The 19510-nt window shown below is 40.0% G+C and overlaps 1 protein-coding gene and 10 non-coding genes across 12 annotated transcripts in view; all 11 read left to right on the top strand.

Moving 5' to 3' along the window:
* The first annotated feature begins 1791 nt into the window (after nt 1–1791).
* On the top strand, nt 1792–2008 carry LOC117807888. Its single transcript, XR_004630052.1, has one exon. It is a non-coding gene; the product is annotated as a small nucleolar RNA U3 (small nucleolar RNA).
* Nucleotides 2009–2938: 930 nt separating this feature from the next.
* Nucleotides 2939–19510, top strand: part of intu (inturned planar cell polarity protein) — a 35362-nt gene continuing 18790 nt past the window's right edge. Inside the window, exons 1-4 of one of the 2 annotated variants that reach the window (XM_034677272.1) lie at nt 2939–3354; nt 7023–7603; nt 10655–10740; nt 16039–16254. In XM_034677272.1, coding sequence (XP_034533163.1) covers nt 3269–3354; nt 7023–7603; nt 10655–10740; nt 16039–16254 — 969 coding nt within the window. In that variant the 5' untranslated portion in view covers nt 2939–3268. Of the gene's footprint in view, nt 3355–4699; nt 4927–7022; nt 7604–10654; nt 10741–16038; nt 16255–19510 lie in introns of those variants that run through there. The other variant, XM_034677271.1, reaches the window with a different exon arrangement.
* LOC117807876 lies at nt 5115–5331 on the top strand. The gene has a single exon (XR_004630041.1). It is a non-coding gene; the product is annotated as a small nucleolar RNA U3 (small nucleolar RNA).
* On the top strand, nt 13896–13969 carry trnan-guu. Its single transcript has one exon. It is a non-coding gene; the product is annotated as a tRNA-Asn (tRNA).
* trnan-guu lies at nt 14855–14928 on the top strand. Its single transcript has one exon. It is a non-coding gene; the product is annotated as a tRNA-Asn (tRNA).
* trnan-guu lies at nt 16397–16470 on the top strand. Its single transcript has one exon. It is a non-coding gene; the product is annotated as a tRNA-Asn (tRNA).
* trnan-guu lies at nt 17035–17108 on the top strand. Its single transcript has one exon. It is a non-coding gene; the product is annotated as a tRNA-Asn (tRNA).
* On the top strand, nt 17673–17746 carry trnan-guu. The gene has a single exon. It is a non-coding gene; the product is annotated as a tRNA-Asn (tRNA).
* trnan-guu lies at nt 18217–18290 on the top strand. The gene has a single exon. It is a non-coding gene; the product is annotated as a tRNA-Asn (tRNA).
* On the top strand, nt 18856–18929 carry trnan-guu. The gene has a single exon. It is a non-coding gene; the product is annotated as a tRNA-Asn (tRNA).
* trnan-guu lies at nt 19403–19476 on the top strand. Its single transcript has one exon. It is a non-coding gene; the product is annotated as a tRNA-Asn (tRNA).

Raw genomic sequence — 19510 nt, 5'->3', positions numbered from 1 at the left:
TTGGATGCCTGACTCACTCAGTAGCCCTGATGCACCTTATTTGTTGTTTTACAGTTTTGTTTTGTTTACCTTACATGACTCCCTTTTTGTTATTTTCACTATAATTGATTGTAATCTGTGTTTACTATCATCATTGAGAGTTTGTAATTTTGTAAAATGTTCAATAAAAAAAAGTTGAAAGAAAAAAGTTGAAAATTAAATCACGCATGCGCACAAGACCACTTAGAAATGGACACTTGACCGTACTTACGATGCGGTTGGTGAGTAATCCCACAGTTTACAGTATATAGTGTATTTTCCCACCAGTTAATGTTAATTTATTTGTACAAGTTGTAGCACATTTGGTTTTTTTTTACCGTTCTGTGAAGGTTTGGAGTAGAGAAGGAGTACAAGAAGAAAATCCCTGCTCACAGGTCGCAGTCTAATTAGCCGTTGAACATAGCAATGGCTGATCAGCCTTAGCTAGCTAGCTAAAAGTTAACTGTTCGGGCTACTATTCCTTTGGTTTTCTGGTCTAGATATCTATTTAAACAATACTTGGACGACGGATGGTAATTAAAGCGTGTTGAAGTGATTAGGTAACTTCGATAATAATCATTTAATAATCATTTTTGCAGCAAATATGTTTTGGGGTGAAATGACGTCATTAGTTTGTGTGCTGGGGTATTTGAACGTGTATTGAATAAATGTAAATTGTCATACATTTACTAATCTATTACAAGGACGTTTACTAAGATTATTAATAATAAGCTATTATACCTTTTATTTGTAGTTATTTAAAACCGTATCATATTTTCACATACTAAGTTAAAATTTCACTGCTTGTTTTTTATATTGGCGGTTTTTTTTTAATAGTGTAAAGGCTGTTTTTAACTTTAAACATATTCTAGGAGAAAGTCGTCTTCCTGTACTAACGAGTCATACCTTAATTTAAGTGTCATAACTATTTAAACAAGCAAAATACTACAAAAGTTCCTGTTACAGACACGTGTAGTTTGTCCTTTTAATGCGTTAATATATAACACAAATTGAAAGGTTTATTTCGTTTTTACATCCAACATTTTTTAACATTTTTGTCTAACCTAACCATAGAGAGCGCTTCGTCTTGAGACGCCATATTTGGTAATGTTCCGGAACTAGTTTTACGTCGTTTCTCGTCGGAAGCAGAAAGTGGTGCACCCTGCGTTGTTAGCTCGTTTTCACAGTTTTCCATGTAAATATTTTGTTTGAGGCATTTTAATTATTCTACACCATGTCGGGTGCATTATATGTGTAACCAGCATTCACACCAAGTGCATGTCATAGTGATAGTTTTAATATTGGCTCTATATGCAGTACTCAAACCTATGTTGTTGTTAGCATTTAGGCTAACACGTTGCCTTACAGTATCAGAGCAGCCAATGAGAAAGCCAGAGGGGAGAGGTGCTATGAGAGAGCATTGTGGGTATTCTTCTGTAAAGTTTTTTATTTAACACATATGAAGGTTTTGGCTGAATGTGCTGTCGTTTTAAAGCTGGGTTACGATTTGTCACATATATAGTGATTAAACGAGTTTCTGGATCAAAATCTTTCACTTTCTATCTAATAATTAATTCGTATATCTCCCGAATGAACGCGACAATCTGTATATACTGTGACATATATTCTGTTCAGTGTACTAAATGACTAGCAAGCTGTATTAGGAATCATGTTCTCATGTTAAACATTGTATTTAGCCTGTTTCTCGTGCTCACCAGGACTGTGGAGGGTACACCCGTCACTCATATAGTCAGAGAAGAGCAGAGAGAGATTAAGACTATACTTTCAGGGATCATTTCTATAGTTTCTAACTCATGAAATGTGTTTCTAAAGTGTTTGGTCTCGCTAACCACGATGATGAGTTGGTGATACTCTCTCCTGAGCGTGAAGCGGGTAGAAAAACTTGAAGTAATTCACATGTTTTCTACTTTTGATGACCGTTCACTGTTTCCTCTGGGGACGATGAGGGAGAGAGTATGATCAGAGTGGCAGTGCATACATGTGAAAAAAAGTTAACCAAGACAACGCTGTTCTTAGCATGTGGGGGTTTTCATCTGCATATAGTGGATGTTTGTAAACAATGAGGTCATGAGGTCCACACCTGACTCCCGATTGAAGCGCTCTCATGGATAGATAAAATCTGATGCTATCCATCTATCACTCCTATCTAATTTTGCTAGATAAAACATGCATTCCGTCGTTTTACCTACTGTCATCTTGAATTTATCTGTCAAAGTTGGTGTATGGTGGTTGAATAACATAAGAGAAGATAATCATTCATTGATCCTGATTTAGAGTGGCAATAAGTGCAGCAGTAGAAACAGAGCATATTTGGTGAAGTTAAATTGTTCAGTATGGTATGTATCAGTATGTACATAGGCAAGATAAGGCAACTTTGTATAGCACATTTCATACATTATATCATGAATACAGTGATATAAAATGTGACATTGTTGTACAATATGTTATTGTACAATACAGTATGGTGTTAAACAGATGTCTTTTTGAATATAGTATAATAACAGTACCAGTTGTATTCATATAATATGATATATAATAAAATACAACAGTAAAATATGATATCATATATAATAAAATAAAACAATATAATAAAATATATAATAAAAACAATATAATATAAAATAAAACAATGTAACATAATACAATATATAAAATAAAATAAAATAAAATAAAATACAATATAATATAATATAATATAATATAAATGAGTATTGTATGTTTTAGAGATACTCAGCATAGTGTAGTGTGTGAGGACACGCATGGTGTAATAACATCATCTCTCCAGGCTTGAATGCTTCTCTCTCTCTCCAAGTTTAATGTGGGTTTGTTTGCGGAGCGTTTTGTTTGGACCCTGCAGGAGGCGGGTTCTCACTCCACCTGCCAAGAAAACCGCTGAGACAAATTCCGCTCTGCTGGCCTGGAGAAACGCTCCAAAGTTTTTCTTTTTTTTAAAAAGCACAAACGTGCCTCTCCTCTCTGTGAGTAGCGTTGAACCGTTCATTACTCCTCGGGACTGATTGACGTGAGAAACTAGGGGGAGGAGGATCGTTCTGGTCTTGGAGACGCGCTGCAGCCTGCACGCTGGTTCTCTACGGAGCAGAGGAAAATTACTTATTCTGACTGAGCTCTTTCAAGGCTTCCTCTTGGACTATAAATCTCACTAACCTGGACAATTTGAGTCAACGCTGCAGTGTGTCGATCTCCTCCCGTGTGAAAAGATGACACGCAAATGATGTTTAACATTTCTATAGATGGAGGTTCATTCTCAAAAAACTTGGAGGACTTCGACTCTATCCGCAGTGTTCTCCTGTACAGGTCAGTGCAGCCTCACGGCTTTTGTAGTACGCACAGGTGTTCAAATCGATGTTTATTAAAGTTGTGTACTGTTGTGAAGCTAAAGGCGTTTCACCAGAAGTGTGCTGAATACCGGAGGGGATTTAAAAACCTCGTGCGTGTGTGCAGAGAGCTTTGAATACGCGGCAGCCACATTAAAACAACGTGCACGCTCATATTGATAATCATTCTAATAATAATATTAACTTTATTTATATAGCACCTTTAAAAACAAATGTTTACTTTGACAAACAAAGCATGGTTCAAATAACAGCAAGGATTTTGCATGACAGGGAGGAGGAATTTTAACAATGCAAAGCAAAGTGCAGCGCAAGAGGTTAAAGGTAATACACGTCAATTAAACAGAATGAAGAGGTTAACCATTGTTGAGAGGTTTTTCAAGGATAAATAAATAAAAATCGATAAGTAAATAAAAGCATTAAAAGAACAATAAAAGAGGTTTTCAGAGTAAGAAGACGAAATCACATCGGGAAAATAATACAAAATGTTCAGGATACATTAGGAACATTAAAATAATAAATGAAAAATAATAATAAATTAAACAATAAATAATAATAAATTGAACAATAAATAATAAGATAAAATATTACTTTATTGATCCTTCAGTTGTTGCAGCAACCCAGACATAAGTACAATCAAGAAGAACTTCCAATTAGTAAATTAATAGTAAAAAAATAAAAATAGATAAATAAAGATAGAATACAATTTAGATATATACAATGTTACAAATTGATTAAATAGCAGTAATTAAAGGCAGTATTAAAAATGTTTCAGTAGTGTCAGGTTGACATGGTGTGATGATGGTTGGTTATGACAGATTCAGCAATAATTAATAAATATGGGTATATATTATGACATCTACTCTTTATCATCTATAAGACAAGCTAATACGTTTATTGCGACTTTATCAACAGAGTTTTTAGTTTAAAAAACTTTTCAAAAGTAAGTTTGAAGAGTATAAAGCATGCTGCAGTAAATTATACCACTAGTTTTACTCTAATTGTAATGTTTGAATGGTTTTGGAGTCTTTTAAAGCCGCTTTATTTAACAAAATATGAAGATTTTGTCCCCATTTGTCCGAATTTGACTGTATTTTAATGTGCATATGAGTAAAAGTGGTAAATGAGCACGTATGCAGCACTTTCTGTGTGGTTATAATCCATTATTTATTGGGGTAAAAGTCTCGTGGCGCCAAGTAAACTGGCACCTTCCTACCTGGCTCGGAAAGCTTCTGCGTCGTCAGGGGCAACTGCGCCGTCCACCAACCAGAAAGCGCGCTCCCGCGTCACATGACGCACTCCAGCGTCCCAACATGGCGCCGGTTTTTTTCACCGTTTTCTCTCCTAAAAGACGCTTTTTTTGTGATTCCGCACGGGATTTAAAACACCACACAGAGGTTATGGCTGCAGCTGGCTCTCCCCACGGGGCAGAGAAGCTGTTTGTGAGGGGAAACACGGAACGAGAAGGCGACGAGCAGGACGAGCATAGCGACTGTGAATGTGCATCAAGTTTCCACAGCTCCGACTACTCTGAGTAAGATGATATTACTTTAAAAGTACAAACAAACACAAACAACTATTAACACGTGTAGGCGAAATTACCATCTGTATTAGGCATCATGTGCTCATGTTAAAAATATTTTTTAGTGTTTCATGTGAGCACCATGACTGTGGAGGGTGTACCCCGTCCCTCATATACTCAGAGAAGAGCAGAGAGAGGTTAAGACTATACTTTCAGGGATCATTTCTATAGTTTCTAACTCATGAAATGTGTTTCTAAAGTGTTTGGTCTCGCTAACCACGATGATGAGTTGGTGATACTCTCTCCTGAGCGTGAAGCGGGTAGAAAAACTTGAAGTGATTCACATGTTTTCTACTTTTGATGACCGTTCACTGTCTCCTCTGGGGACGATGAGGGAGAGAGTATGATCAGAGTGGCAGTGCATACATGTGAAAAAAATCGAACTAAATACTAGTTCTACTAGGAAAGTTTTTGGCACGTGTTGGTGACTTAACCTGCAGAGAGAGGAGGGAAAGCATGTGAACACTGAGGTTATGGAGTTTATCTGTGATTCCTAATTTATGAAACTATCTATTTTTCACCCCTTTATTATTGTTTTAGATAAAATGTGCATTCAATGGTTTAATTTACTGTATTTTGATTTTATTTATTAACGTATAAGTTGGTTAACATAGTGTATGGGGTACAGAGCATAAACATTTTGAAAGCAAACTCAACACCTACCTTTTTAGTCTCACTTGTAACTGAATTTTATTCTTCTAATAGTTTTAATTGATCTTAATTCATTTAATATCTATTTCAAATTGTACTGTCCTTTTTTAAATGTTATAGACACATTTTTTTATTTACTTTATTGTGGATTATTTCATCATTTATTAAGTTATTAATTACATCTAATCATTTAAAGATTTTTTACAAGTGACCTCTCAGCATTTTAATATATATATTTTTTTTTACTCTGCTGAATTTACTTTTAGTGTAGCACTTACTACAGCTACTTTAAGTAGATTTTAATTTATATTTTGGGGGTCTTTTTCGCCGACAGCTGAAGAGAGACAGGAAATTTGGGGAGTGGATAGCAGGGCAAGGCATGCAGGAAATGGTCACAGTCGGGAATCGAACCGGCGACCTCTGGGACGAGGACTGTAGCCTCTGTATGTGAGACGCTTAGACTGTGTTGAATTTTAACATCTTATTTTACCTCTAGTGTTTCCTCATTGATATATTATGACAGCACTTCCTCAGTTTGATGATTTATTGATTGATATGGTGGTTAAATAAGATACAATAAGATAAAATAAGATAATAATTAATTGATCCTTATTGAGAGTGGCAATAAGGAGTACAGCAGTAACAACAGGGCTTATTTGGTGTATAGGTGAAAACCAGGGACCTCTGATTGTTGATGAAATAGTGTGTTTAAGTTGAGTTTAGAGATTACACTGAAGTTGAGGCTGCAGCGTGTGGTTGCTCTTGATAATTTGTTTCCACTATAACTTAAAAAAGCTGTTTTATGAACATATGCACTTTCAAATAGGGTGTGTCACTCCATCCACACTGTTTCTAAATATCCCCTCATGTGCTTTTCATAGCATTGGGGTGTATTTTCAGTCTGGGAGGTAAACCTCCATAAATAATTGTATGCTTCTTGTAGTCCTCAGTGATTTTATGGACATCATATAATAAGCTGCCTACCACAGGTTCTTCAAAGGAGGTTTAAAAGACAGAGAAGAAGATGGAGGAATAGATGTTTTTATACTCTCACCCATTTGGTCAAACATGAGCTTAAACTTTTTTCATGTTGTAGTTATCAAATAATTATTCATGTGGTCTTTTTGATTTGAGTTGATTTTTGTTGGGGTCAATACAGAAGACTTGCTTAGCCAAAAAAAAGGCTAGGGTTAACATCGGGCCAAAGACAGAAAGGGTTAATGGCTTATTTTGGGGTAAACAGTGAAAAAATGTACGCTAACTTGTAGTACAGTAAGAGGAGAGTGTAAACTGTATCAAGATATTGTTATAGTTAATTCTGAAAACAACATACGAGCACAACTCTCTTCTTTTCTACAGAACCAACTTCATCTTTTTGATCTCTCCTTTTTCCTCAGTGACCTTGAGCCAGAATGGTTAGATGATATCCAGAAGAACGGCGAGCTTTTCTACCTGGAGCTGAGTGAGGGCGAAGAGGAGGCCGCATTAGCCCAAGCTGACGCCAGTCAAGGCGTGTCCACTAACCATGTCCGCTTCAGCGACAAGGAAGCAGAGATCATCACAGAGCAAAACAAGAAGCAGCGATGCAGCTCACACAAGAAAGGCGAGCCCGCGCTCAAGAAGCTAGCTCGAATCCTGAGGAGAAAACGCCGACCGTCTCAGCGCAGAGGAGGAGGTAAAGACAACTCGTCTCCAACATCCATCCTGAAGAACCAGCCCGTTCAGAGGCAGGGTGTGACGGTTCAGCAGCAGCAGCTGAAAGAAGTGTGTGTCTACCTCAACCCTAAACGTCTCGGAGGTACATGTGCACCTCTGTCTGACACAGGGGGGCTGCTGGAAGCTCTGCTGGGGGTGGTGCACCGCCCCTCCTGGAGCAGAGGAACAGGAGACCCCAGAGCCGGGAGACAGGAGGAGAGACTGGCTGTTCATGGACTGATACCAAACAGCCCGGCCATTAAATGTGGACAAATCCTAATTGGTGAGAGTTAACTCCAAGAAGTCTCTGTTTTCAAGCTTTCATATACAACTTCAAAACATTATCACACATAGGAACACATTTTCAGTAATTCATCAACAGTTTAACCCACTTAAACTACCACAATAAGAAGCCATCACTCTGTGGACAAGTGAAAGCTATGAAGCAGTTTTGATTTGAATAACAGTCATCAGCTGAGTCATAAACCAGCGCTGACTCATTCATTTCCACACCGCACACATGCACCGCCAGAGCACTGCCAATAAATACAACAGAGTCACACACAGACTCATTCAGGGTGGATTCTGGGTAATACTAATGACGTACAACACCGGGTCAAGACAGGAAAGTGAGCAGTGTAAGAAAAGTAGAGGATTTGTAAAGGTAACTGGGTTAGAAATTATAATAATGGGGCGCCAGTGGCTTAGCATTCTAACGGCCAGATTCCACCAGATCCATGTCCGGTCCGTCTCCGATCCATCAGGGTACCAGATCTGATAGGTCTCTATTTAAGGCAATGTGTTAACTTTCACTGGATCTGCTCCGTTGCTTTCGGGCTCCATCTCTGATTATATTCGCAAGACTTCTATTTTTGCCGGATGCATCAATCTCAACAGAGCAGATGGAGCGGGAAAGGAAGTCAGGCACCGAAACAAAATGAAAACATCCGGTTAATTTTCAGAATAAAACACTCTGTGTTTCGCTGAACTACAACAACCAACTTCATGAGGAGCGGAGCCAGGCCTAGAGTCAACAGATCAGAGGTTTTTCAGAGGACCATAATAAAGACAACATGGATGAGGAGAAAACCTCGGTCACATGACTCCAGCTGTCCGGCGGTCCTGCTCTGCTCTGTGTTCCAAAAACACAACTGGTGGGTGTTGATGGACAAAAGAGCACGTAGCAGGATCGGAGACAAATCGGACATGGATCTGGTGGAAGTCCTGTGTAAGGGTGTCCCATATACAGAGGCTATAGTCCGCATCGCAGAGGTTGTAGGTTCAACTCCCGGCCACGACGATTTGCTGCATGTCTTCCTCCACTTTCTCGCCCCCATATTTCCCGTCTCTCTTCAGCTGTCCTTTCACTAAAGTCTAAATGCCCCAAAAATTTAACTTTTTTTTTTTAAGTTATATTTTTGGTCTTTTACACTTTTATTTATAGAGGAGAGGACAGTGGATGAAACCAGGAGAGAGTGGGGGATTGACATGCAGGAAGGAGGCTGGATTTAAGCCCCGGCCAACCGCTACATTGGCGCACAGCTTAACCATTGGGCTAAGTCCGCGCCCCAAAAATTTAACTTTAACTATTATAATAATAATCCTTATTTATAGAGCACTTAAAGAATTTGATTTAAAAAGGACAAGTGCAATATCACGAACATTTTAAAGGCATCATCCAGTCAGTGCATGAACCATTACTATTCAATAAAAACAAGCCTAGGTTAGACAGTGAGGCTTCTATTGTGAGTGAGGCTATTCTGAATTCAAGTGTCCAGATAGATTTAAGCTATTTAAGCGCATCAGACCTTTAGTTATAACCTCAAATAAGAAAGATATCATGTTCACAGTTTTGAATTGAGCCCACAGTTTTAGTTAAGTCTGTGTGTAGAAGGTTCATTAGCTTCATGGCCAACTCTGGTCAGTATCCAGTGAAACTCTCTGCACCGCTTATTTCAGTGACAAACTCTTAATGCAGGTCTGGTTCTGTAGAACTCTGCCCATCTGAAGGCCAGGCCTCTCCGAAGTGATTTTCTCCTATCTGCTTTAATGATCAGACAGCTTTTACCAGCAGACGGAGGAACGTCTGTTGTGCCCCGCCACAAATGACTACCCACATCAGTTACTGTTTAGAGAAGCTTTTATGCAGCACAGCTACATGCTTAAGCAATTAGAGCGCTTGAATACCTGAAATAGCTCCGTCACTGAGATGGTAATGAGCCCCAATGCACACAGGCAGGTGAAGCTCTTTATAGGCCCTTTAATGGAGCTCTACAGCTGAGTGCAGGGGAGCGAAAGCATCAGGGGTGTTTCTCTGGGCTGTGTATTAGCATAGTTAGTATTGCTTTCTGATTAAACTTAGGTCAGATGTTTCAGTGAAGCATAACAGTCACTGTGAAAGTTTGAGATACATTCAGTTATTTTTGCAAGAAAGAGAGGGAAAATTAGTTCACAAAGTTTAACGTTATCATGCATTTGTCTAATATTGAACCCTTTCTTTTTGAAATCATTACTCTTGGCTTTGCGACAATTTAATCTGCTCTATGTTTCATGTTTTTGGCACATCCTTGAAGCATCTCTTCCCCTGCTGGAGAGAGACAGGAAATGTGGGGAACAGACATAGACTCTGTAAATAATGGTAGTGTCCATGACGTCACCAATCTGTTTCTGAATGGCTGTTTTGAAGCCAGTCGGCGACGGCAGCCATATTGGAAACGCTGAACTCAACCTAACTTCTGTCGAGCTAGTGTGAGGTAAAGAGGCGGGCTTTGAGCCTCCTCACCAACAGCTATGTGTTCCCGCCTGTAAATCAAGTCTGTCATGTCCTTAAATGAGCAAATCTCATAGTCTTAATATCTTCTGAACCATCACATTAGAAAAAATTCACCCCCTGTACAGTGTGTGCCGATAGAGAAATTAGCTCCTCAGACCGAAGCCGTTTTTTGAACCAGGCTGTAAACATGTTCATTTCTGCTGTAAAGATCGTCTTTTTTGAATTGGTGTGTTTGTGGTTTCCGGTGTTTCCAGCAGCCAGCCTCTAGTGGATGCTTGATAAACTGCAGTTCCTATTTTGAGACTGGAGGTTGCCAGTTGGGAGCTGACAGCGGGGGATGACATTCAGCAAATGGTTGAGGCCGGGAGTTGTACCCTCGACCGCTGCAACGAGGACCATAGACTTTGTACATGGGGCGCACGCTTAAACTGCAAGGCCAATGCTGCCCTTAACCTTAGTTTTTTTAAATAAAGAAAGACTTTATTTCTTCCTTCCTTAGTATTTTGCCTTTATCTACTTGCATTTATTTTGTTTTAAATGTTTTTTCTCCGTTATGTTCAGGTGATGTCCTCGTAGCTGTGGATGATGTGGACGTGACCTCTGAAAACATCGAGAGGGTTCTTTCTTGCATCCCAGGACCGACACAGGTTGGTGTGTTTCCATCAAATACATCAAAAGACGGGGCGCTGGTGGCCTAGCGGTCTAAGCGCCCTACGTGCAGAAGCTATAGTCCTCGACGCAGGGGTCGCCGGCTCGATTCCCAGCTGGTCGACCATTTCCTGCATGTCTTCCCCCCGCTCTCTACTCCCCACATTTCCGGTCTCTCTTCAGCTGTCCTATAAAATAAAGGCAAAAAAGCCCAAAAATATAACTTAAAAAAAAAAAATACATCAAAAGATGCCCATGAATCATTTGCAGGAGCTTTTATTGTAGCTTATATTTTAATAAATGGAAAAAAACCACTGGTGGGGCGCAGTTGGCCTAGTGCTCTAAGCGGGTGCCCAATATGCAGAGGCCATAGCCCTTAGTCGCAGAGGTCACAGTTTCGATTCCAGCCTTGACCATTTACTGCATGTCTTTCCCCACTCCCTACTCGCCACATTTCCTGTCTCTCTTCAGCTGCCCTATCGATAAAGGCAAAAAAAATGCCCAAAAAATAAAAAAGCCACTGGTTTTCATAATCTCTTCTGCTACACATTTTGACACATTTACAAAATCTAAGCTTTCACAGTTTTCTGTATTTTTTTCATATAAAAGCGTTGGGTTTTAAAATCCTGGCTTTCCCTGAACGGCAGCTTTGACAGTAAATATAGGCCTTAAATTACTTCAAATGTACTGGTTATTCTGAGCTGCTAAAATGTGAACGGAAAGCAGAAGTCAGCGTCGTTTGACATCAGAAAACCCTCAATTACTGAGAAAATTATCCTTTCATTGGTAGCTAAAAAATCCATGTCTCAGTTTTACATTTTTTACCAAAAAGTAGACCATCAAAAGTAAAGGAATTTGCAAATGACAGAGTGTGTGGTGGCGAACACGGCCGATAGACGGGACTGTGGTGCGACTCTGTTTTGGGGCTACAGGAAGCTGATGTGGGATTGAAATCTCAGCTGATTAGAAGATGAAGCCGGAAACTAAATTATATTGTAGAGAAAGAGCGATGAAGTTATTTTTTGGGGATAATAAGTTTCCTCAGGCACCACAGTGATCCTCAGAGAACTTGAAATAGAGCTGTGTGCAGACAGAATCGTGCTTTTCTTTGGGTGAAAGTGAGCTGGAGAATATTTCCTCTGTGTGGAAGTCGACCTGGAGGGATCACAGACCCTACAAGTATTAGCATTAAAGTCAGCCTACCATACCTTTTGCTAACCTTTAGCTTAACAAGCTTCAGTTTCCTCTGCTGTGTGTGCATCGCTAAATGACTGACTTCAACAGGCTGGAATCCCAGTGAGAGCACGCTCCGGTCTAACCACATCCTTACTATTTATGAGGAGAAAAAGTGCTGCAGTCTGCCCATTCTGCCTCTTTATGCACTGATTCCCCTAAATCTACATTTTCTACATTTCCAAAGTTGAATTTAAAATACAAAGATATGAGGAAGCTGTCAAAGATAATTTAAAGAACAAATAAAAAATCAGACATTAAATTTAAAAGGTGTAAAATGGTAATTACAAGTTAGAAATGATGATAAATCAGCTGGAAATCATCCAAGTGTAATATTTAAACATTGTTTTACAGAGTCCTAATTTTATGACACATTAATATAAACAGGACTAATCACTAAAATGCTTATTTATCTGCCTCATTTTACACTAAAAATGACCTTTTTTCTCACCAAAACACATTATCACCTGTTCTCAAAGCTTCACCAGAGTAAAGAATAATTAATTAACCATTTAAACACTGTTTCAACGCTGGAGGGTTCACTAAAGTGTCTTTAAACTGAATAAAGTTAAAAAAAAATGTGTGTCCGTTAGATATTCTTCATGTAGTTAAAGGGAGTGCATCTTAATGGGAATAATTCTGGTTAAATTACAGTTTAAATATAAAAGAAAGATATGAAGAAGCTGTCAAAACATCATTTTAAGAATAAGTTAAAATAAAAAATGAAGACATGAGTTTAAAAAAGTGTTAAATGGTAAGAATATATCCAAATGTAGTATTTAAAAGTTATTTATGGCACATTAAAGTAAACATAAATAATCACTTACAGCTGATTTTAAAATAAAAATGACGTTATTTCTAATTTAAAGTCACCAAAGTTTCCTATCTTTGATTCCCTCCTGAGTCTGATTGAAGGTATCTCCTGCGTCCCTCATGACTCCTTAGAATTAAAGATATTTTCGTTTTTAATTGATGTTTATCGAGGACTCAGCGAGCACTCAATTGAAAGGTAGATCCACGTGGTATTCCACCAGATTCTGGTTCTTCTCTAATAATACCTCTTAGGTTGGCTCACATGGCTGGCAGCCCAGAGTCAGGCGCCTGATGGAGAGGAGGGTGGCCTGTGGTTTGTGCTGACAGGCCTTGGAGGATTCTGGGAGTGATGGTTGGATTAGAAAATCACTGTTTCAACATTTCTGACCAGGGAATGTGATCTTTATTTTTTAGTAGGCACCATATGCTGTTGGAAAAGTAGAGCCCTCCTCTTATGTAATAACCACAACGCTTGAGTTAGTTATTCTTCAACCCACTTCACTGCTTTGGTAGCATTGTTGCAAATGCAAGAAATAATAATATGAGAGCTGAACTCCCCTTTGGGTCACACACTCCAAAAAATGGTTATGTAAGCTCTCATTGTGTATTATAAATAAATGGTATATTTCACAATCTGTGCAGCAGTTGAACACCAGAGTACAGCCGGGGTGTGTCTGGTTAAAGAGCTGTGGTTCAAATGTATAACTGGATCCTTAAGATCTTTTGTGGTTTGAGGTTAAATCACAGCAAAACTTTCCGCTTGGCCTTCTGCTTTTTTCTGTTTTGGTGGTAAATCCCCTCATATGCATCATGTAACACAATATTATCCCTCATAACATTATCAGATGGACTGAAGGGCACTTTTTGGGTATGTCTGACTTTAAAGTGAGGGATTTTAAGCACATGCTTTAACCCTTTAGTCGCCAGCAAATTATTCTTTCTCACATCTGGACTCTGCTTCTGATTCTCTTCAACTAACATCAGCATAGCTCTGTGGATGGGCTCTGTAGCGCTGACAGTTCCACTTATGACTTGCTTAAAGACTGTAATTGATAAGCTTCATTGGCAGAGCTTATGGCTCTGGGCCACTCCCGGATAGGATGTATCTGTCTCTGTGGCGCAATCGGATAGCGCGTTCGGCTGTTAACCGAAAGGTTGGTGGTTCGAGCCCACCCAGGGACGCATTGCTTTTCAGTGTAGGTGAGAATAATCCAGTGTGTTATTGATTGTCATCATGTCTTTGACAAGAGTTACTCAAACCAAATGGTGTATCTCTCCCTCTCCCTCTCTCTCTATGATAAGAATGCTCATTAGCAGTTGCTGTAACTTTCTTGTATAACTAGTGAGAGTACTAATGCAAGTGAAGGAAGAGTACAAATTAATCTGGAATGTAAAGAGACTGACTGCACACCATAAAATTTGTACAAACCTGCAGTTTTCCAAGTGACAGGAAAGTAAAATGATAAACAAATCTAATGTTGAAACCATGTTAGCAACATAACTCTCAGTATGGAAATGAAAATATCAAAACAACACACCAATTAGGAAAAACTGAATATATATTTTTGGGATCAGAAACTAATAATGAAAAATATTTTCTATATTTTTGTTTATGTTGTACTTTGTAGATAAGGTTATAAAGTTACATAAAAAACAAAAGACGGATGGCAGTCATGCTGGAAAATAGAATGGAAGCCCAAAGGAGGAAGTTTACGTGAGCTGTAGCATACTGCAAAGAAGGAAGAAACCTTTTATTAATGGATTCAAAGAGTGAAAAAACTGACAGGTTGTTGGATTGAATTGTTCCGGATCCTTGAAATTAAGGGATTCCAGCCTCTGGTTTAGCACTTGGAACCCAGGTACAGTTCACCATCAAGTCAGAAAAGCCTGAAGTTGCCAAACATGATTCTCTCCTCAAATTAAGGAATAGAGATTGTTAAATCAATACCAGGATCGAATCGGCTAGTATCGGTATTGGCAGGTATCGATATCAGTATCGGGACCTAAGAAGTAGGAATGGTGCATCTCTAATATTAAGGCACGCCCCATTTGTGTATTGTTGTACCTGTCTCTGTGGCGCAATCGGATAGCGCGTTCGGCTGTTAACCGAAAGGTTGGTGGTTCGAGCCCACCCAGGGACGCACTGCTTTTCTCCTAAGACAGAACTACATTGTGTGTTAGTGTTGATTGCAATCAGGGCTAAAGGTCAAAGTATCAGCTGGCATGCTGTGACTGAGGTGTTGCAGAGTAACGTGTATACTATCAAAACTATCAAGTCTGCTGTTTTATATAATATAATGTATATATCAATAATAATTGTATGTATGAAAGGTGTTATATAAATAAAGGTGAGTATCTGAAATGTGCACCTTCTGCTCTGTGAGTGTTAGAGAAAGTTTGGCTGGTAGAGACATTTCCTCATTAATGGTGTTAATACTCGTGTGCGTTTAAACTTTCCTAGAAACTGTGTCATTGGTCATAAACGTACAAGTACAAAACATATTATTATTATAATTGTTTTGTTTTGTTTACCAAAGAAACCAGAGTTTTAGTCTCTCATCCTCCCGTGCATCTTGAGTCCATGTGTCTCAGTGGAGCTTTGTTTCTGTATCCACTGTGAGTTTCTATGAATGACAGATCGAAGCAGAGTGCTGGTTAGTAAGATACAAAAAATACAGCATAGACCAGAAATGATAGCTTCCTTCAGTTTGCAGAGGTCTGGTTTTAATGCTTTCCAGCACACACATACACACACACACACACACACACACACACACACACACACACACACACACACACACACACACACACACACACACACACACACAGATCCCTGCTATTTGTTAACTGCGGTTGGGCTGGATGCCGGTGTCACTTTCTCTCTGACAATCGCAGTCCTGCTGTTCTCTCTCTCCAGCCTTTCTCCTGAATGAGCTTTTCTTCCCTTTGGAAGTTCGGCACACTCACACACCTCTACTTTGCAAAAACAGACACGAGCACCGGGGAAGGTCTTGCCAAGCATAATTATCTGGTGCCTTGTGGCTGATTCTTTGAAATTAGTAAAAACTCTTAGACTGGGTACAGATTCATGCTAAGGTGCTTTAGTTCTTCTTTGCCCACCAAATTTCCTCTCATTACTCATTCTTTTTACCACAACTCATCTCCTTCTTCCCGTCTCTCCCCCTCCTTCTCATCCCCCTTTTTAGATCATTGAATTTTCAAAATCATTCCTCCTTCTTTTCCTTCCCCAGGTGAGGCTGACTCTGGAGACGGTGGCCCTGGTAGACAGCAGCAGTCCTAGCAACACTCCATCTGCTCGTAGGATGAAGACCTCTCCACCAGTCAGCCAGCTGGTGCGTCTGCTATGGGGTGAGGACACAGCAGAACTGCAGATGTCTATTGGACACATCCCACATATCGTCATGTACCTGTCTCTTAAACTGGACTCTGCATCGCCACAGGAGGAGGTGAGTTTACAAAGTTACCAGCATACTGAAGTCATCATAGTAGATATTTGAAGACCTCTGTTCTTTAGGAGTGCTTTGATTTATGTTTGCCAGAGCTAGGCGTGGCTTCAAAATTTGAGGCTACATCTGTGGTGCCAGAGAAGTCTCTGTGGCGCAATCGGATAGCGCGTTCGGCTGTTAACCGAAAGGTTGGTGGTTCGAGCCCACCCAGGGACGCACTGCTTTTCTGCTAAGGTAGCAGCACATGTTAATGAGTAGCCTGAGGTCAGGGTTAAAGGTCAAAGATAGAGTATCAGCTGGCATGCTGTGACTGAGGTGTTGCAAAGTATTGTGGGACAAACTATCGATACTGTCGTTTCTTAAGGATTTAACTCCAACACTTAAAATATATATTTCTGGAAGTTTTGTTAAAATACCTTTTTCCCTACACTAGATTTTCTAGATTTATGGAGAAAAAATGCTCAATAAAATGTGGACATGCTTGCTTCCACATGGTGGTAGATTCTCTGCACAGATGTTACCTTGGTTGACTGCCCAGGTCAGTTGAAACCACTAATCAAAACCCTGTTTTAAGAAAACACACTCAACTTACATTTAGATTCTGCAGGGGAACAGAGTCAGGGACATTCTCTGCTACGACCCTCCTGTAAATCACCGATTGTTGATAGGTGTGTCCTGCTAAATAGAGTTCTACTTATGGATTGGGTTTAAAAGCTTAGTTGATGGCTGTGTAATTGGCGGAGCTTGTAGTGACGGGCCACGCCCTCCCTCTAAATAACTGTCTCTGTGGCGCAATCGGATAGCGCGTTCGGCTGTTAACCGAAAGGTTGGTGGTTCGAGCCCACCCAGGGACGCACTGCTTTTCAGTTTAGGTCCCAACGAACCACCATGTAAATGATTGACATGTTGTCTCTAATAGGGAATAAGAGTCCGAGGTATTCAGACCATGTTTCCACCTAGCATTATCATCAGATCTGGATGATCTGACTGTGTCAAACTGTAACTCCAGGTGTAAAAGCTCCTCAATACATGCTCAGATCTGATTGCTCAGTCCACATGGACCACTGATCACTTGGAACTCGGTTTATAATCAGGAAATAATAGTGAAGTAGTTATTTCTACTCAGGAGCAAGAATCAGAGGTACAAAGACCATGTTTACACCTAACATTATCAACGGATCTGGGTGATCTCACTGTGACAAGCGTTAACTCTTAGTGCGAAGGCTCATCAATACCTGCTCTGATCTGATCACTGAGCCCACATATGGACCACCGGTCCCTTGGAGCCTGATTTAACAGACAGAACCCTTGGACAACGTTGATCTGCAGTGCGAGGGGAAAATAAGATCACTGGAGACCTATTTGTAATGCGAGGGTTCAATATACAATCACATCCTCTATGGGGCAGTGTTGTACCTGTCTCTGTGGCGCAATCGGATAGCGCGTTCGGCTGTTAACCGAAAGGTTGGTGGTTCGAGCCCACCCAGGGACGCATTGCTTTTCAGTTTAGGACTAATTGAAACCCCCTGTTAATGACTGACGTGTTGGCTCTAATCAGGAGGAAGAGTCAGAGGTACATAGACCATGTTTGCACCTAGCACTATCATCGGATCTGCTTCTGACTATGATTATGGAACGTTTTGGATTCAAGAAATAAGGTTATTCAGTTGGTATAGCTCAAGCATTGTTAAAATATCCACTTTTAGGTCAACTGTTGTTGAATCAACTAGATCAACTTGACAAAATAAAGAGAAAGATTTAAGGTTCAAGATGTTTAGAAACACCTCAGACGGTAAATTGGTTGTAAACATAGGAGACCTGGCATTACAAGCTTTTAAGAAAAGGATGCCAAAAACTTGATGCCAGTTGCTACCTAAGCTTGTGCGCCTAAAATTGTTGCAGAGTAAAGGAGGGTGGTGCTTCAATATTTAGACACGCCCCCTCTCCATTATTCCTGTGCTTGTCTCTGTGGCGCAATCGGATAGCGCGTTCGGCTGTTAACCGAAAGGTTGGTGGTTCGAGCCCACCCAGGGACGCATTGCTTTTCATTTAAGGTCCCAATGAACCACCATATTAATCAATGACTTATATGTTCAGGATCAAAAGTCAGCATTATCATCGGATCTGGGACAAGCGTTAACTCTTGGTGTGAAGGGTCATCAATACCTGCTCAGATACTAACAGACAGAGCCCTTGAACAATGTTAATTTTCAGTGGGAGGGTAAGCTCTAATCACTGGAGACCAATGGTTAATGTGAGGTGTGAACACTTAAAATGAAATCTGGTCAATTGTGTCCTGATCACTAAAACCCACATGCTTACGCGAGGTCTTGACAACCTCAAAGAGCGAATACTGTACCACTATCTGAAAGTGAGACTGCAGGATGAGGGTAACATGTAGCAGTGTTTGTAAGTTTTTTGTATCATTTAAATATTTGCAATCAAAAGTAGAGTACAAGTTAATCTCAGATAAAATGAGACAGAATGCACGCCGAAAACCTGATACCATTTACATAAGCATTGCACCCAAAACTGTGGCAGATTAAAGGAAGGTACTGCCTCAATATTTAGCCACGCCCACTATCTAGCATTCTTATACTTGTCTCTGTGGCGCAATTGGTTAGCGCGTTCGGCTGTTAACCGAAAGGTTGGTGGTTCAAGCCCACCCAGGGACGCAGTGCTTTTCAGTTTAGGCCTCAGCAAAGCACCACATTAATGACTGACAAGTTATTTCTAATCAGGAGGAGTCAGGGATACAAAGAACTTGACAGACAAAGCTCTTGAATAGTGTTTACGCAAGTTGGGAACACTTTTAAGTAAAGCTGATCACTTTTGTCCAAATATCTAAAACCCAAAAGCTTATGAAAGGTCTGGACTTTCTCAAAAAACAAATACTGTATCTGAAGGTGACAGTGATACTGCATAATTGAGGATTACATGTTAGCAGTGTTTGCATGTTTCTTGTATCGGTTAGATAATTGCAATTAAAGGTAGAGCTCAAATTAACCTCAAATGAAAGAGACAGAATGCACGCTGTATAACCCAGTGCCTGTGGCTGCCTGAGCTTACGCGCCCAAAATTGTTGCAAATTAAAGGAGTTTGGGGTTCTGATATTTAAACACACCCCCTCCTCAATATCTTCATACCTGTCTCTGTGGCGCAATCGGATAGCGCGTTCGGCTGTTAACCGAAAGGTTGGTGGTTCGAGCCCACCCAGGGACGTACTGCTTTTCAGTTGAGGTCCAATCAAACCCCC

Source organism: Notolabrus celidotus, chromosome 23 (assembly GCF_009762535.1).
Source record: "Notolabrus celidotus isolate fNotCel1 chromosome 23, fNotCel1.pri, whole genome shotgun sequence".
NCBI lineage: Eukaryota > Metazoa > Chordata > Actinopteri > Labriformes > Labridae > Notolabrus > Notolabrus celidotus.
The sequence above is the reverse complement of the archived record's forward strand: the minus strand, read 5'-3'. Positions and strand labels throughout refer to the sequence as shown.